Source organism: Lygodium microphyllum, chromosome 8, assembly GCF_053477565.2.
Source record: "Lygodium microphyllum isolate KBCC chromosome 8, Lygodium_microphyllum_v1.1.10, whole genome shotgun sequence".
Lineage (NCBI taxonomy): Eukaryota > Viridiplantae > Streptophyta > Polypodiopsida > Schizaeales > Lygodiaceae > Lygodium > Lygodium microphyllum.
This window is the reverse complement of record NC_141142.1, coordinates 87,809,068-87,823,804: the sequence shown is the minus strand read 5'-3', so window position 1 is coordinate 87,823,804 and position 14,737 is coordinate 87,809,068. Positions and strand designations below refer to the sequence as shown.

Below are 14,737 nucleotides of genomic sequence, written 5' to 3'. Positions count from 1 at the left end.
CTCCGAGCAACACTTCAAGACTTGGATTGAGATTAGAGATTGGTTGTCTTCTTCAAAGAAAGGGTGGGAGTGTATTGTGGTTGTAGCGAGGAATCCTCTATAACGATTGTCATCAGTTCCGTTGATGTTTTGAGGAAGGGTTTTGAGTTATCAGCAAATGGCTTGTGCTTTTGCTCTTGTACTGTTGCGTTACGAGAAGATTGAGGTGTTAGCTTTCGCGAGCACAATAGAGATAACAAGTACCCTCGTGGACTTCAGTTAAACTAGGAGTACTTTGAAGGCCGGTCTAACGAGTAATGCATCTCCACCATTACAGTACTAGGCAGTTGAGGGTACTTTCGTTAAACTTGGAGGCAGTCTAATTGTTCTAACCAATAATGCGGCTCAACATTACAATGGCATTCCCCTCCAGCAGTGTTAGTAAGAAGTAATCGACATCTTTCTGGAAGAGCATGACGAGTCACCTACAAGCAGAACAAAACTGGTGGGCACAAACGCAGATGTGAAAAGGACAAAGAAAAGGATCCATTGTGTAAATTTCAACCAGGACTATACAGGAAGTATTGTACATGCTGGGTGGAGGCTAAGAGAGCCATCTCACCAGCTGTAACTTGCACTTGATGATCACCCAGGATGTACAAATGGAGCCATTCATGCATGGCAATCTTTCATGCCTCCGATTTTTTTCTCGAGTCAATCAAAAGTAAGGCGATGAAGTATGTCGAGCTCCATGCTTTGAGCTTCTGCTGCTGCGAGGGAGAAGCTATGGCACTTGAGGTCAGGGGAGATGATGGAAATGAGACCTGCAAGGGGGGGTTTCATGCGAGCTCGGAAGGTTGCTTCACTGTAAGGAGGGCGCAGGAAGGCATGGTAGTAAGGGCGGAAGAGGTCCAGGCTTTTCATCATGTTCTGGTGCGGGAATGATGACCGCAGGGTAATATGATGTGGATCATAATTAGCAGCAGCAGAATATGAATTAAGCAGATGAATGTCATGAAGATGGGTATCTTGCACCAGTAGTTGATCTGGAGGTGTAATCCTGTTGGAAGCTCCCAAATAAGAGTTGGAATTGAAGATGGATGAATTGGAGAAGAGGGCCGGGGCGATGTCTGCCCATCGCCTGCTGCTGCCTTGATCCGCTTCGAGGCGAGAAGATCTTGTGTCAGCCCTGAAGCTCCTGAACTCCAGGATTGATCCTTTTCTAATGGACCTATTGGATTTCTTGGACTTCTGATCAGCATCAGCGGCCTGAGCAGCCGGTTCCTGATCCAACTCCCCTTGCTCCATGTCCAATTGTTGCGATGACAGTGGTTGCTGCTGCTTTAATGGTCGAGGTGTCGTCAAATTGATGCTGGGCCAGCGGGAGGCGAAAGAGAAAGACCTTGCTGAGGCCTTGTCCGAGAGTAATGCAGCCGAGGAAGAGAAGAAAGAGGAGTACACGCGGAAACTGCTCGAATTTGCATTAGAAGAGGCCAATTTCGAAGAAGGTTGTTGCTGTTGCAGTGCTGGTGGGGTTGTTCGTGACTTGCAATTGCTGTTAGGGGTCGGTGATAATGCCGTGGAATTAGTCGTAAGATTCTTGTTAGCACCGCAGACTTGCGGACCACACCGATTCTTATCATCTCCAGGTTCTGCTGCTGGTGCAGCTGACATTGCAGCTATGCTTGATCTGGGTGTTCTGATTAAGGTGGCTGGTGCTTTGATACCATCGGTATAATTTCGGGAGAATACGAACCTTGCCTTCTCCTTAAGAACTCCCACATCGAGGACAGCACCAATTCCCTGTATTGGTTGTGTATTGTGTACAGAAACAAGGCCAGTGGCGACAAAATTAGACAATGGTCCGTCGGAGGATTGACAGCATGATACAGAGAAGTTTTTGACATATCTAGCTAGGTGTGGTTTGGGGGGCCATCCCGGGTCGATGACGCCCTGCCCCCCTACCACACCTAGCCGTGCAGTTCCCTGCCTCGAAAAAGCTCATGATATTGTCGTAATTCACACTGTGGGATTTACGATGAGAATTTGTAATAAAACTTCTAGTGAAAGAAGATCAAGTACGACCAACTGGTTTTTATAAACTTGGCTTCAGTCTTTGTTTCCCTTGTGCGCCCATTTCTTATAATGTAAAATGCAGGTCCATTTACTATTCAATATAGGGAGTGTTGTGCACACCCATTAGAGGAGTCAGTGCTCTCCATTTTTTGTCAAGAGTGTGAAATATGTGACAACATGTCGGTCGCATGTACAAAATTTTTTACCTTCCAGAGGTAGTGGAAGACGGAAGGCGCGTCCACGATGAAGATCGTAGCCACTCTTTCCGGGTAATGGTCGCCGAGCAATTTCAGCAGCTGGATTATCAGAGAGAGTCCCGCCGATGCTCCTCCTTTCCTCAAGCAACCTATAATACAGGACACACGCACGGTGACAAACAGAAACAATATAAAAATTTACATACGACATTGGACAATCAGCAATTTTGAAACCAGCTTAGAAAATATGCTAGATGGCACTTAATGCCAAAAAAACAGCAAAATACTAGACGCACGAGACGAACGATTGCATAAAAAATTTCATGGACTTTTCAAATTCGGTCACTCTCCCCGACTCCCCCCCTCCCCCCGCCCCTTTTGGCGGTATACTTACAGTCTAAAGCTCCAAAACGAAGTTTCACACTCTGAGTCTGCAATTGTCTGTTGGAAGGGAGCTGGAGCCTGGATTCTCGAATGCGTTACACTCGCACAAACTCTCATGTCTCACACCCCCCACACCCGTCTATTTGGGGGTATGTGAGCTGAATACCGAAAGAACCCCCCCCCAGTCACCGGTGCCCCGGGCCACTGCCCCAGTGCCCCCACACCTCTCTCTCTCTCTGTTCGGGAGTCGGGCCTAGGCCATCCTCTTTTCATGGCCTATTCTGCACATCCTACCAAATTGGAGCATGCGCATGGCTATCAAAATGATAGTTTTCCAAAAAGTTAAAACTCCTTGTGATCATTCATTTATCTGTTTTCCAAAGCCCTGTAGTACGACTCATCTACAAGTCCAACACTACTGGAGTGCAGTCTCGATCCGCTTACCTGTATCGAAAATGAGGACGCACTGCTCCACCGACGTTGATGGCATACAAGCCACTGCCACTTCCATTGTAAACACGAAGTACCTCACGAATCTGATGGAAATAATCAATCAATTATACGGCCACCGAAAGAAAAACTTAAATCAGCCAAAAGGATGTATAATAGATTGTCTATAATAGATTCTAGAGTCTAGACCCCTACGTACAGTTTTAAATTAGGAAGAGAGTCTCTCCGAGAGAGAGAGAGAGAGAGAGGGAAGTACTGTTTCTGAGCTTGAGCTGTGAGGTGCTCCGGCTTCATCCTTACAACCTGCATAGGATGCCGTTATTATCATTATGCCGTAAATCACAGTAAAGTTTAAACGCACGATCTCTCTCTAATAATTAAACACAATATCCACTAGTACTCGCGTGGGGGACCGAGAATATATTAATTCTCCTTCCGCATGATAATTAAGAAGCTATCGAGTTATCAACCATAAATGCCTCGACTAACTATTAAATAATCAGTTGCACTCATGAGGAAAGGAATTACGAGGATTCTCAATATCCCCTCGATCCTTGCTCCCGGATTCCTTACCAGAACAGGTTTGCCATCGTCGTCGTGCCCGGCAACAAACGCAACGCCGGTAGCTAGCTCGGCTGAGAACTCATCGGCGGTAAGATAATCTGTATGCACACAAAACACAACGATCAAAATCTGCAAGAGAAAATCCAGAATGCGTCGATTTAACATAAAAGAAATTGCTATCAAATGGTGCTTATAAAACTAGAGTTGAAGATGCCAATTGCATCCCAAGCTTCCATTTATGATGCTGGTAGACAGATCAAAAGCATTACCAACATCGAGGTTAGCTCTCCAAGAAAGGGTGGCTCTCAATTGCTTGGCTGCTTTCTTGACATTGTTGCCTCTAGCCTTCAAGAATCTTCCTATGCACGCCTCGTCACAGTAATCCAGCTGCACATGAATACATGTATAGTCAGGGTGCATGATCGAGAGAGAGAGAGACAGAATCAGCAAAAACATAACTCCTTAATCTATCTCGACCATAGGTCTCCAAACAAGCCACACAAAGTGAAAACATTAAACGAACTCCCTTCACAGAGAGAGAGAGAGAGAGAGAGCAAAAACATAGCTCGTTAATCTATCTCCACCAAAGGTCTGCAAACAAGCCACAGAAAGAGAAAACATTAAATGAACTCCCCTTCACACAGAGAGAGAGAGAGAGAGAGAGAGAGAGAGAGAGAGAGAGAGCAAAAACGTCATAGCTCGTCAATCTATCTCCATAGGTCTCCAAACAAGCCACAGAAAGAGATCAACGCATTAAACGAACTCCCCTTCACAGACTAGAGGGAGAGAATTTGTAAACGAGTGCTTGTTGCCTCTACTTAATCTAGCTCCATGTAGGTAAGCGGAAGGGAGAGAGCACGTTGACGAGAGATTGACAGAACATGAGAACAGGATTAGAGATTGACAGAACGTCATATAGCTTGTAAAACTGAACGAGTTTAGTCTAACCTCACCATATTACCTGTTTCAAGGTAAGCGGAGGCACCTTTCTCATAACAAGCTGAAGCACGGCTTTAGCTTTGTCGCTTACACATTGCTCAGTCCCGACCACGCTAGAATTAGCCGAGCCCCTCCTTGTGAAAACCCGTCTTACCATTGCAGCAGCTACACTGGCACACTACAGCTTCTACCGACGTCCCTCCAAATCAACCAGAAAGCTCATGATGATGGCGAGCCGTATAATTAGTATGCGATGAGGGAATGAAAAAGAAGAGAAAAGAAAGATGTCCGATGGATTAGAAGGGCTTAATCGGCCTCTCCAGCGAGAAATTCCTTATCAGAAAGAATTTTGGCAGCCTTTATACCTTCCTCTGATGACCGTATTATTCTCTAGTCGGAGACAGGAGCTTTTTGATAAAACTACCACGGTTGTTGTGCGGTAAATCTTCTTACGTTAAAACGTCCTTTCTTCTCATAGGGCCATGGCATCACATAGAGAGAGAGAGAGAGAGAGAGAGAAAGAGAGAGAAATAGAGAGCTCAAACATTGAAAGGCTTCTTCTGCAGGGCTGGCACTGGGCAGATGGGGTGTGAAGGCCTAAAGGCAGAGCTATAAGAGGCAAAGAGACAAGATGATGACTCTGTTTTGCGGGGCCATAAAGATTGTACTGGAAGGGGAACAATTGGTGAGGGCAAATAATTGGAATGGATGGAAATGAATGGGAATTATGGATGGGGAGATTAATGGCGGATCGATCGCAACACAGGATTGAAGAACAAGAAGAAGAAGAAGTGCGGAGGTGCTCGGCTACAGGTGATCCCAGGAGGTCGAGTAATGGAGGGTTTTGATGGGTGTTGATGATGACGATCAGCTGAGATTTGCTGAGGGGGCTACAAGTAATTAGCCCGAGATGCGGGGGCGGGGGGGCAGAGAGAGATCACGGGAGTGCCTAGCCAACTGGCCGTCAATCACTGGACGCCCCTGTAAAGCTTTTGTTGCTGACAAAAAGGAAGGTACACTACTACACAAGATGGGACAAGGCAAACTAATTAGTTAGTACTAGTATCCCTTTTCCCATAGAGTACTAAGTAGTAGTAGCACTAGTAACAACATGAGTGTAGATACTTATAGTGTATTAGAATGGGAAACAAAGAATGATAAAAAGAAAAAGCTAAGAGTGTATTATGTATATCCTAGTGTTGTGTTGGGTTGGTTGGTAGGTTGGTAATGCAAGAAAGGCAAAAAGGAGACCCTAACATGAGTGTATATACTAATAGTGTATTAGAATGGTAATCAAAGAATGATCATCTAAAAAGGTTAGGAGTGTATTATATATATGCTAGTGTTGTGTTGGGTTGGTATGTTGGTAATGCAAGAATGGTAAAAAGGAGAACCTAACATGAGTGTAATATATACTAATAGTGTATTAGAATGGTAATCCAAGAATGATAAACAGAAAACGCTAGGAGTGTATTATGCATATCCTAGTGTTGTGCTGGGTTGGTAGGTTGGTGATGCAAGAAGGGTAAAAACGAGAACTTCCATTGGGCATTGCTATCAACAACATTCTTCATACCTTACAAGTCCTTTTTGCCCCTCCCCTGCCAACTTAAGAAGAGTTTCCCAAGGTCCCCTTTAAAAGAGGCACCTTGCCACCTAGTGTAGAGAACAATCCCAAATGCCTTTCCCACACCATCAACTTTCAAGGTTTGATTTACACAATTTACTATAGCCTTATAGCCTCACACTGCATGCATGCGTTTACTAGCTATAGGATTTGAAGTTTTGAAACCATCTAGCAAACAATCCAAACTTTGAATATACAAAAGTTATGAAACTCACAAAAAAATTCCCTAATTTTTTGGACCTTTGCTACTTTTGCCTTTTGTTGCATTTCATAAATGGGTTGTAGTAAAGCACTCTTAAGTTTAGAGAGGGGAAAGTGTCCCTCCAATGGAAAATGTTTTTTTCTCAAAAAGTGTCTAGCTTTCCTCTATGCCCACCATGCAAAATGCATGAGAACTTATCCACAATTTATCTCTTCCTAGAATATGGACAGGAGAAGCCTATTTGGAAATATGTTACACATTGGTTCCTATTGCTAAATATATAGACTACTTCAGCTTCAAGACTACCTTTCAATGACCAAGGCGATCTCAATGAGAAAACTCTTGAAAAGTTCTAGATCTAATCAACTAATGACTCTATGATTTGTATGGAATTCCCAAAATCTTTTGTTTATTTAGGGGTAGATGCAAAGCACCTATGGATGAGATAGGGCAACTCAAATATTAGATACTAGTAGTCATTAAGGACATCATTAATCAAGCATCTAATCTCGATTTGCAACATATTATACAAGCTAAATTAGCTTTGATGTTTTGGCCTTAACACCATTGTGCATTCATTTTGTTGTGATTATTCCTTACATATAATATGAACATCACATTATCAAAAAACAACATGCCTCATAGTCAAATCTACTAATGTATGCATATCCTTTCATGAATCTTTAATAGAAATTTTCACAATTTATTTCATGTCAAATATCCCAAAGCTCAAAAGACCATAAATGGAATGGATTTAGAATATGTTGCAGTGGTCAATAATGAACACTAGGCGCTCCGCACCTAGACTCGCCCGTGCGCTTTGCGCCGGGGCGGGCGCGATTTTTGCGGGTGGGGGCGGGTGCTGGACGCGTGGCACCCACCCCCACGTTCTCCTTTTCTTTTTGTGGGGAGGTGGGGGGCTGCCATGTGGTACCCGTCCCCCATCTCTCCTTAACTAATAGTGTAGATGTTGAGATGTTCAAATATAAGAAAGCATTGTGGTCCAGTATGCAAATCCTTAACAAGAAGGTATCTTAATGGCAAGAAGGAAGTGTATAGGATGCTTGCTACATTTTCTCTTTCTCAAATTACAACACCATGTAAGTTATTCTATGATATGTGTTTCCTTCTATTTTCTTTTTAGTGTTCCAACTTTGCATTAAATTAGGTTTGTGGGTAAATGCTTTTTCTTTGAATTGCTTTCTTCATCTTTTAACATAGGTTGTATGCTTTTTGAATCTCTAAGTTTCAAAGATGACTATGTCTAGACCTGATTGTAGACTCCCAATTTCCAAATGGTGATTTCCACAGGGAAATATATGTGTTTCAACCTTGTGACTTTGTTTAGAAGGGGTGGGAAAACGAAGCATGCATATTGAAAAATGTATTGTATGGTTTGAATCAAGCACCTCGGGCTTGTTATGAGAACGGACTACTCGCGATTTTCAAAATAGTCCAACTAAGAGCAACTTATATGTCACGCATTAGAGTGATATGCCTCTAATCATTGTGATTTTTGTTGATGACATGTTTCCTAATGAGATATATACTGTTAATTTTAAGGCCAAGTTGAATTCACCTTTTAACATGTCAAAATTGAGCCCATTGCATAATTATTCAAGAATTTAGTTCAAGTGGTGTAATGGATATATTTCTTTGTTCCAAACAAAGTATATTGAGAGATTATTGTAGAGATTTGATTGTGAAGATTGCAAGCATGTTGCTACTCCTATGGACACATGTTTGAAGTTGAGTCTTCATGATGCCAAAGGCTACTTTGATGTCTTTCTTTATTAGCAATCTATTGGATCCCTGACTTACATATGCATTCCAAGGCATGACGTTTAGTTTGTAGCCTCATAGATGAGTAAGTTTATGCATAGCCTAGGCATTAAGCATTGATAGGTAGTGAAGCATATCTTTCTCTATTTAAGTGGTACTTGGCACCTTGGATTGTCTTATAGATGAGCATGTTTATGCATAGCCTAGACATTAAGCATTGGTAGATGGCAAAGCATGTCCTTCTCTATCTGAGTGGTACTCGACACCTTAGACTACTTATCTCAAGTGAAAATCATTACTACCAAGTTTACATATTTTTCAAATTCCAACTAGGTTAGTTCTTTGCGATACTCATGTACCCACAAGTGGTGTTTTCTTCATACTCAAAAATTCATGCATATCAATGTTGAGCAAGAAGTTGTCCACTCTGGCCAGTTCTACTTGGGAAGCTGGGTATAGGGTAACTTTCATAGTTGTAGTTGAGTGTGCTTGGCTCAATTGCCTTTTGGATGATTTGAGTGTTGGGTAGTCATCTACCAACCCACTATGTTCATTAACAATCAAAGCCCATTGGAAATTGTATAGGACCCAATGTTTCATGATCATACTAAGCACATTAACGTGCATTATCATTATTCCATGGAGAGTCTCTTTGCAAGGAGATCAACGTGGCCTATGTGCCAACATAAGACAATCTTGCAAATATTTTCACAAAGACTTTGCCTTGTAAGAAGTTTATAGCTTTTCACAAAAATCAGGGCTTACTCTCCCTTGTGGATTGATTATATTCCACTAACTTGGCACTTTCATATACATGAGTGCTCGCTCTTATTCATTCTATCGCTCCCAAGGGGATTTGTCCTCATATTTTAGTAGTGATGTATGTAAACGCACTTAGGAATTCCATGGCACTTGTTTCCCTATCTAGGAACCCGTTTTTATAGTAGGATGATGACATGACAATTCTCAGAAGGCCGAAAAGTGAATCCAAATCTTCCCTAATGAAGGAATTGGCCATTGAGAACAAGGTTCGTCAAGAAGAAGAAGCACCCATTTAGTGTTTGTTTAATGTCCCCATTCCATACATTCTCTTTAAGTTTGGCAACATTAAGAATTTCTCTATGGCATCGGTGATTTACATGTAGTGGTACTCTTATACCATGCATTTTCAACATCTAAACTTTAGCATTAGTTTGTTGTTATTATAGAAGTGGGTCATAAAGTGTGGTGCCTTGGGTTAGGTTCAACTCATAGGGTGATGTGAAGATCTCAAGAACATGTGCATATTGTGGTTGCATTGATACTTCTTATAACATAACACGGACCGCCACATTGAAACCTACATACTTGATTGCTTAACTTGTGTCAATTCATGTCTCAAAGTCTTGAACCTCAAGTTGAGTATCTTTCATAGTCCAAATATTTTGAACATGGTTAAGTAATAAGTATGTAAGTTTTATTTTGGCAATCCACTATGCCCTATGATGTATAGCTAGAGTCATAGATGCACCACTTCTTAAGGTCTACACATCACCCTATGAGACAAACCCAAGGCATTAAGCTATATGGTCCACTTCTATAACTTTGACAAACCAATGCTAAAGCTAAGATGTTGAGCATGCTTGCCAAAATAGTGCTACCACTCACAAATCACTGGCAAATGGGCTATATGTGTATATCACCAGTCCTGCCCCTCTCAGATGCAAATGCTACACAAACTCTATTGATAAACCCTTTTGCATTACAAGACCTAATGTTGCCAATAATAATTGCATTATCTACTCCTAGTGCAACTTCTCTATCGTTACCATCAACCTATTCTTTAGTTATTGATCTTTTCTAATACTTGTCATGTTTATATTTTTAGTTCCACATAATAAGCCAACCTCAGCATGGATGTACTTCTACAAAGAGGGCTTAATCATGGAGAAAATGTGGCATAACATCATAATAATTTAATTTTGTTATAAAGTTATTTTTGTCATCATCCCAATAAATTGAGTTATTGACAACAAGGAAAGCTCAAAGTAGTTGAGCATGCACAGCCAAATGTAAATCAAAGAAATTTTGCAAGTTGAAATTAGGATTGGTGGCCATGAAAGGTCAGCAATAGTGTCAGATGGAAAAAAGTGAGAAACCTACTAAACTTCACTCCTAATCCTTTGAATTGCCCACTAACATCTTTGAAAAAATTCTTATTGTGACACATTGAGATGACTATGTATCCCCCTCACAACTTAGGCCACTTGGAATGCTCCCTTGCAATTTTCTCTATGACTAAGAACTTTAGGAGTGTACCCCTTGTAACTAAGGGCTCTCTCCCTATCTATCACTACTTGATGCCTCTCTAAGCTTACTATACAAATACGAGGTTTTATCCCCATTGCTCATTAACTACCTCTTATAACTTTTGGAGTGAGGAGTCAAGTCCCTCGCTCTATCTCAAAGATGAACCAACTTGGAACTCAAGTTAGCATCTCAAATGATAGCAAGAAAATGATTGAAATCTATGACCCTAACCCGTTCATGCTCGTAAAGCACAAGAACAAGGAAGTCTCATCAAACAAGAGACGATGGATTTGACTAGAAACTCTATACATGATATTTAGAAATAGGAGACCATGGATCTAACTCAAAACTCTATACATAATATCATCAAAAAGAGGATGCAAGCTGGGAGGACTTGATAGTCCTATGAAGAGAAACATTTATTTATTTGGGATGGTTACAATAGAGGTTTTAGAGAAGAGATTAGAAATCAAATATTAGTATTGCATGAGAGTATGTGAAATCCTAGGATCACAATGGTTTAAGCTTATGTATGCTCTTTGTCCTACAACACGTACAATTCTTGCTCCCTAGGCCTTCTCCTCTCCCTTGTGATATCCCATTTGCAATGCAAATTTGTAGTCATCTGTTGTAGTTCTCCCCTATTTCACAAACATTTATTGTTTTCTATTTGATATCTACAACATGGTCATGTTTATTTAGTTTATGGTTTTTTATTGCGTGTTAGCTTGTGTGTATTGGGGCCCTACTCAAGACAACTACACATTTGCCTAGTCACAACTTCTTCTAATCCAATGTCATGAGTGCCTAGTTCCCATGTGAGAGTCAATTGTCCACATCCATGTTTATAAATGACTTTGAGTTGATGCAATTTACTTTGAATTTGTGATATATAACATTTCATAATTTTTCTTAAGAAATTATTTATATTAGCATGTCTCCTTGCCCTAAGGGCTATCGTGTGGTTGGATTCCTCAAGTATGCAAGTAAAGGGTTTCTTTATAGAGGCTTGAAGCTCACTTGGACACACATGATAGGGATAGTTTCTTAATGTAGTAACTACCTTGTGTTGTTTCCCCTCTTCTTTGCAATAACATCTCAAAACCAAGTACAAATGTAAAATTGTTATATAAACTTCGAACATGAATTTTAGTACGAAATTAACATACTATTTATATTAGTGAAATACAAACACATTGTTGGCTTAAAAGGTGACATTGGTGCGTACTTTTTATAGTGTTCACTCTTAGCAAAAAGTGCAACATTGACCTCTACATGACCAAAACATGTTGAGTAACCAAGTAATTTGTGACAGAGAAAGTTATTTAGCCTTATAATAAGTCCATAATTCTAACCAAGTAATTGACATTCATAATGTATGTTATTGATGGAACAAAAGTACTTAGGGCACACATGATATACACAATCCATACAATATATGATAGCATAGAGAGAGTGAGAGAGCCTCAGTATTGTGATACATAGATTCTATATTATTGATAGGTGATGATGTGGCTACTCTATTTATTGAGATTACTTGCATGATTTCGTCACGGCTCATGCGTGATGATGCATGATGCTTTTAATGTTCATAAACGGGGGCTTAGACTAGCTCCAAGTTTTATGTTAGTAATTGTGTGCCTTTTATCAATGGGGTCATAACTCAATAGTGGGTACACGGGTTGAGTTCCATGGGTATGTGAGTTTGAAATCTACAAGTAGACGCTGGCAATATATTTGAAAGAGAACATAAATCACATTACAAAAAAAAAAATTTGTGTGGCTTTTCTAGCATATTAAAAAAGCTATGCATATTGTGGGCCAGAATTGCACATGCAGCCAATGGGGTCGTGGCATAGTGGATTGACAGTGGGTTGAGTTCTAGGGGTGCGTGAGTTCGATCCCTATGTCCCACATCCTCTAAGGCACATTAGAAATCTATTTGCAAAAAAAAGAAAATAGATGTAATTATTATTTAGCTCAACAGACTGAGCCACGTAGAATATGGATCAACCAAAGTTAGTTGGCCTTATCTCACATTGTGTCAAAGACCCGATGGTACCATCTAGTGACCAGTGACCAACTAGAGCAAGGTAGGATGGGTTAATTCAACAACCAAAGAGGGGAGAGAGAGAGAGAGAGAGAGAGAGATTTTGCATGGGATTATGTGTAATAAGATGGCATGGGAAGTCTCGTTGCATGACAATCTGTTCTAGTGAATGTGACCGATTGGCTGAATTTATCATTAATAATTGATAATAATAATAATAATAAGGGCCATGGCGATGGTTTGTGGATTGGGCGACCATCCCTCTGCCGTGTTTTGTGCAGGTGGGGGCGCCTGTCACGTCGCCTCTTCATGCGCAGCAATCCCACCGTGGTTACGTAGATCAATTATGAGAAAACCCCCTTCCATACGAGATTCCACTGGATTTCGATATTATAATGTTTGCTTCTCGTCTAAGCCCTCTCTTATTGATTAAAAAGTGTGGCATTAGCAACGCGTCAACGTTCTTTTATTAAATCGGCAAAAGCTATGTACACAACGCCTATCATCTATGTGATGTGTTGAAGGTATGATTAGCCAACATCAAACATGCCTCATCCCTACTCATTCGGAGTGTTATGTAAATATGTACCTCAAACATGCTTCGTGTAGCCAAACATTGTCCAAGGCCAGTATCGTCCATAACATAGCACATCATTATGTGTGTAAATTGATCCATGTGCATACGTTAGACATTGCACGCATCCCAACTACTAAGTATTTTGCACAAAGATGTACAAAGGGAACAAAGTGGCTCATATCCCAAAGAGATTGTCTCTTTACATCCATCATCTTTCTACATTATGGCACTAAAAGACAACCACTTTATCCCTACCCTCCTATTTATGAGCTTAGTTTAACATCATAAAGCTTGTTTCATTACCAAGCAATTATGGAGCATATGCGCATTACATCTAGTATCAACCATGAAACGTTTCATTACCAAGCAATTATGGAGCATATGTGCATTTCATCTAGTATCAATTCATCTAGTATCAACCATGAAACGTTTCGTTACCAAGCAATTATGGAGCATATGTGCATTTCATCTAGTATCATTGATCAACCATGAAATGCTCAATTAGGAAGCCTATGAGTTGCATTTGTGGAAAACACCAAGCATTTATGGAGCATATTAGATACCTCTATGTGTAAGACAATCTACTTTCAAAGCACTCAACATAAGCTATTTTTTATAACAATTACACAAGCTTAGGTATTTTAGATGATAGATTCAACTATGTATAATATATGATATGGGTAGATTTGTCCATATTTAACAACATAGACAACTCCATTACAAATCGAAGAGATTGAGTGATATATGGATATCAACTAACCAAATCCAGAAAGTGATGCTAGTTTGTAACACCTTTTTATATCACTAATATTGTGTAGGATTTCCCTCGGTTTTCCCAAGGTATCAAAGTTCTCAAATTTGCTACAGGCACGGCTCTCAAGTTGGTCAACACTTGTACCTTGGATATGTCCATGCAACCCATGCACAAATACTGTACTACGCTTACTTTTCTCAAAATCCACACCTAGGAAGTGCTTACAACGTCCATAAGAAAAGACACAGCAGAGGCATAAACACACATCCACATGTCAGTTTGAAGCAGCTTTTGAATTTGAAAGATATTCTCCTTTGCATGGCAGTGGTGGAGTCAAACAAAGTTGACAAAAGAAAAGAATGTTTGCTGCCAACATGTTGGTTGGATTGATGTAGACCTTGTAGGTGCAGACTTCAAAAATTTTCAAAAGAGCATAGTGCATTCTTTTGCAAAAAGCTATGTCAACAAGCAATGACTTTACAAGACCTAATAATGGATGTGATATTTTTCCACAATTTCTGGTACAAAGTCGTGTGTGCTAGAACAACCTTACAAGAGCATTACTTGAGAGATTTGCATGCTTTTGCACTATGTTCAAAAAGTACAATATGTAATGCCAACATGTTCACATTCATTGATACCATTGAACTAGAGGGAGTGGTTCCATATTTTACCACTAGAGTTGTAGAAAAGTTTGCTCATTTACTCTGGCAAACATAACATACCTTACACATCTCTTTGTGATTTTCAAACATAACATACCTTACACATCTCTTTGTGATTTTCAAACCTAAAGCCAGCTTGCATTTCTTGCATATTCAAAATGCTTGTAAAGAACAAGTTGCACTACAATAGTTTATTATAGAT

The 14,737-nt window shown here is 40.4% G+C and overlaps 1 protein-coding gene across 2 annotated transcripts; it reads right to left on the bottom strand.

Annotated features, from left to right (window-relative positions):
- Positions 1 to 487: 487 nt before the first annotated feature.
- On the bottom strand, positions 488 to 5,485 carry LOC148032558 (uncharacterized). Of its 2 annotated transcripts, none has more exons than XM_087683199.1 (7): positions 4,636 to 5,485; positions 3,920 to 4,037; positions 3,660 to 3,748; positions 3,343 to 3,389; positions 3,081 to 3,172; positions 2,262 to 2,401; positions 488 to 1,782 (listed from the first exon to the last, which is right to left on the bottom strand). In XM_087683199.1, the coding sequence occupies exons 1-7, from the start codon at positions 4,744 to 4,746 to the stop codon at positions 694 to 696; spliced, it is 1,686 nt and encodes a 561-aa protein (XP_087539325.1). In that variant the 5' UTR covers positions 4,747 to 5,485; the 3' UTR covers positions 488 to 693. The 2 variants fall into 2 exon arrangements, with proteins under 2 accessions (XP_087539325.1, XP_087539324.1); XM_087683198.1 differs by having other exon boundaries at positions 4,612 to 5,484.
- Positions 5,486 to 14,737: the final 9,252 nt, after the last annotated feature.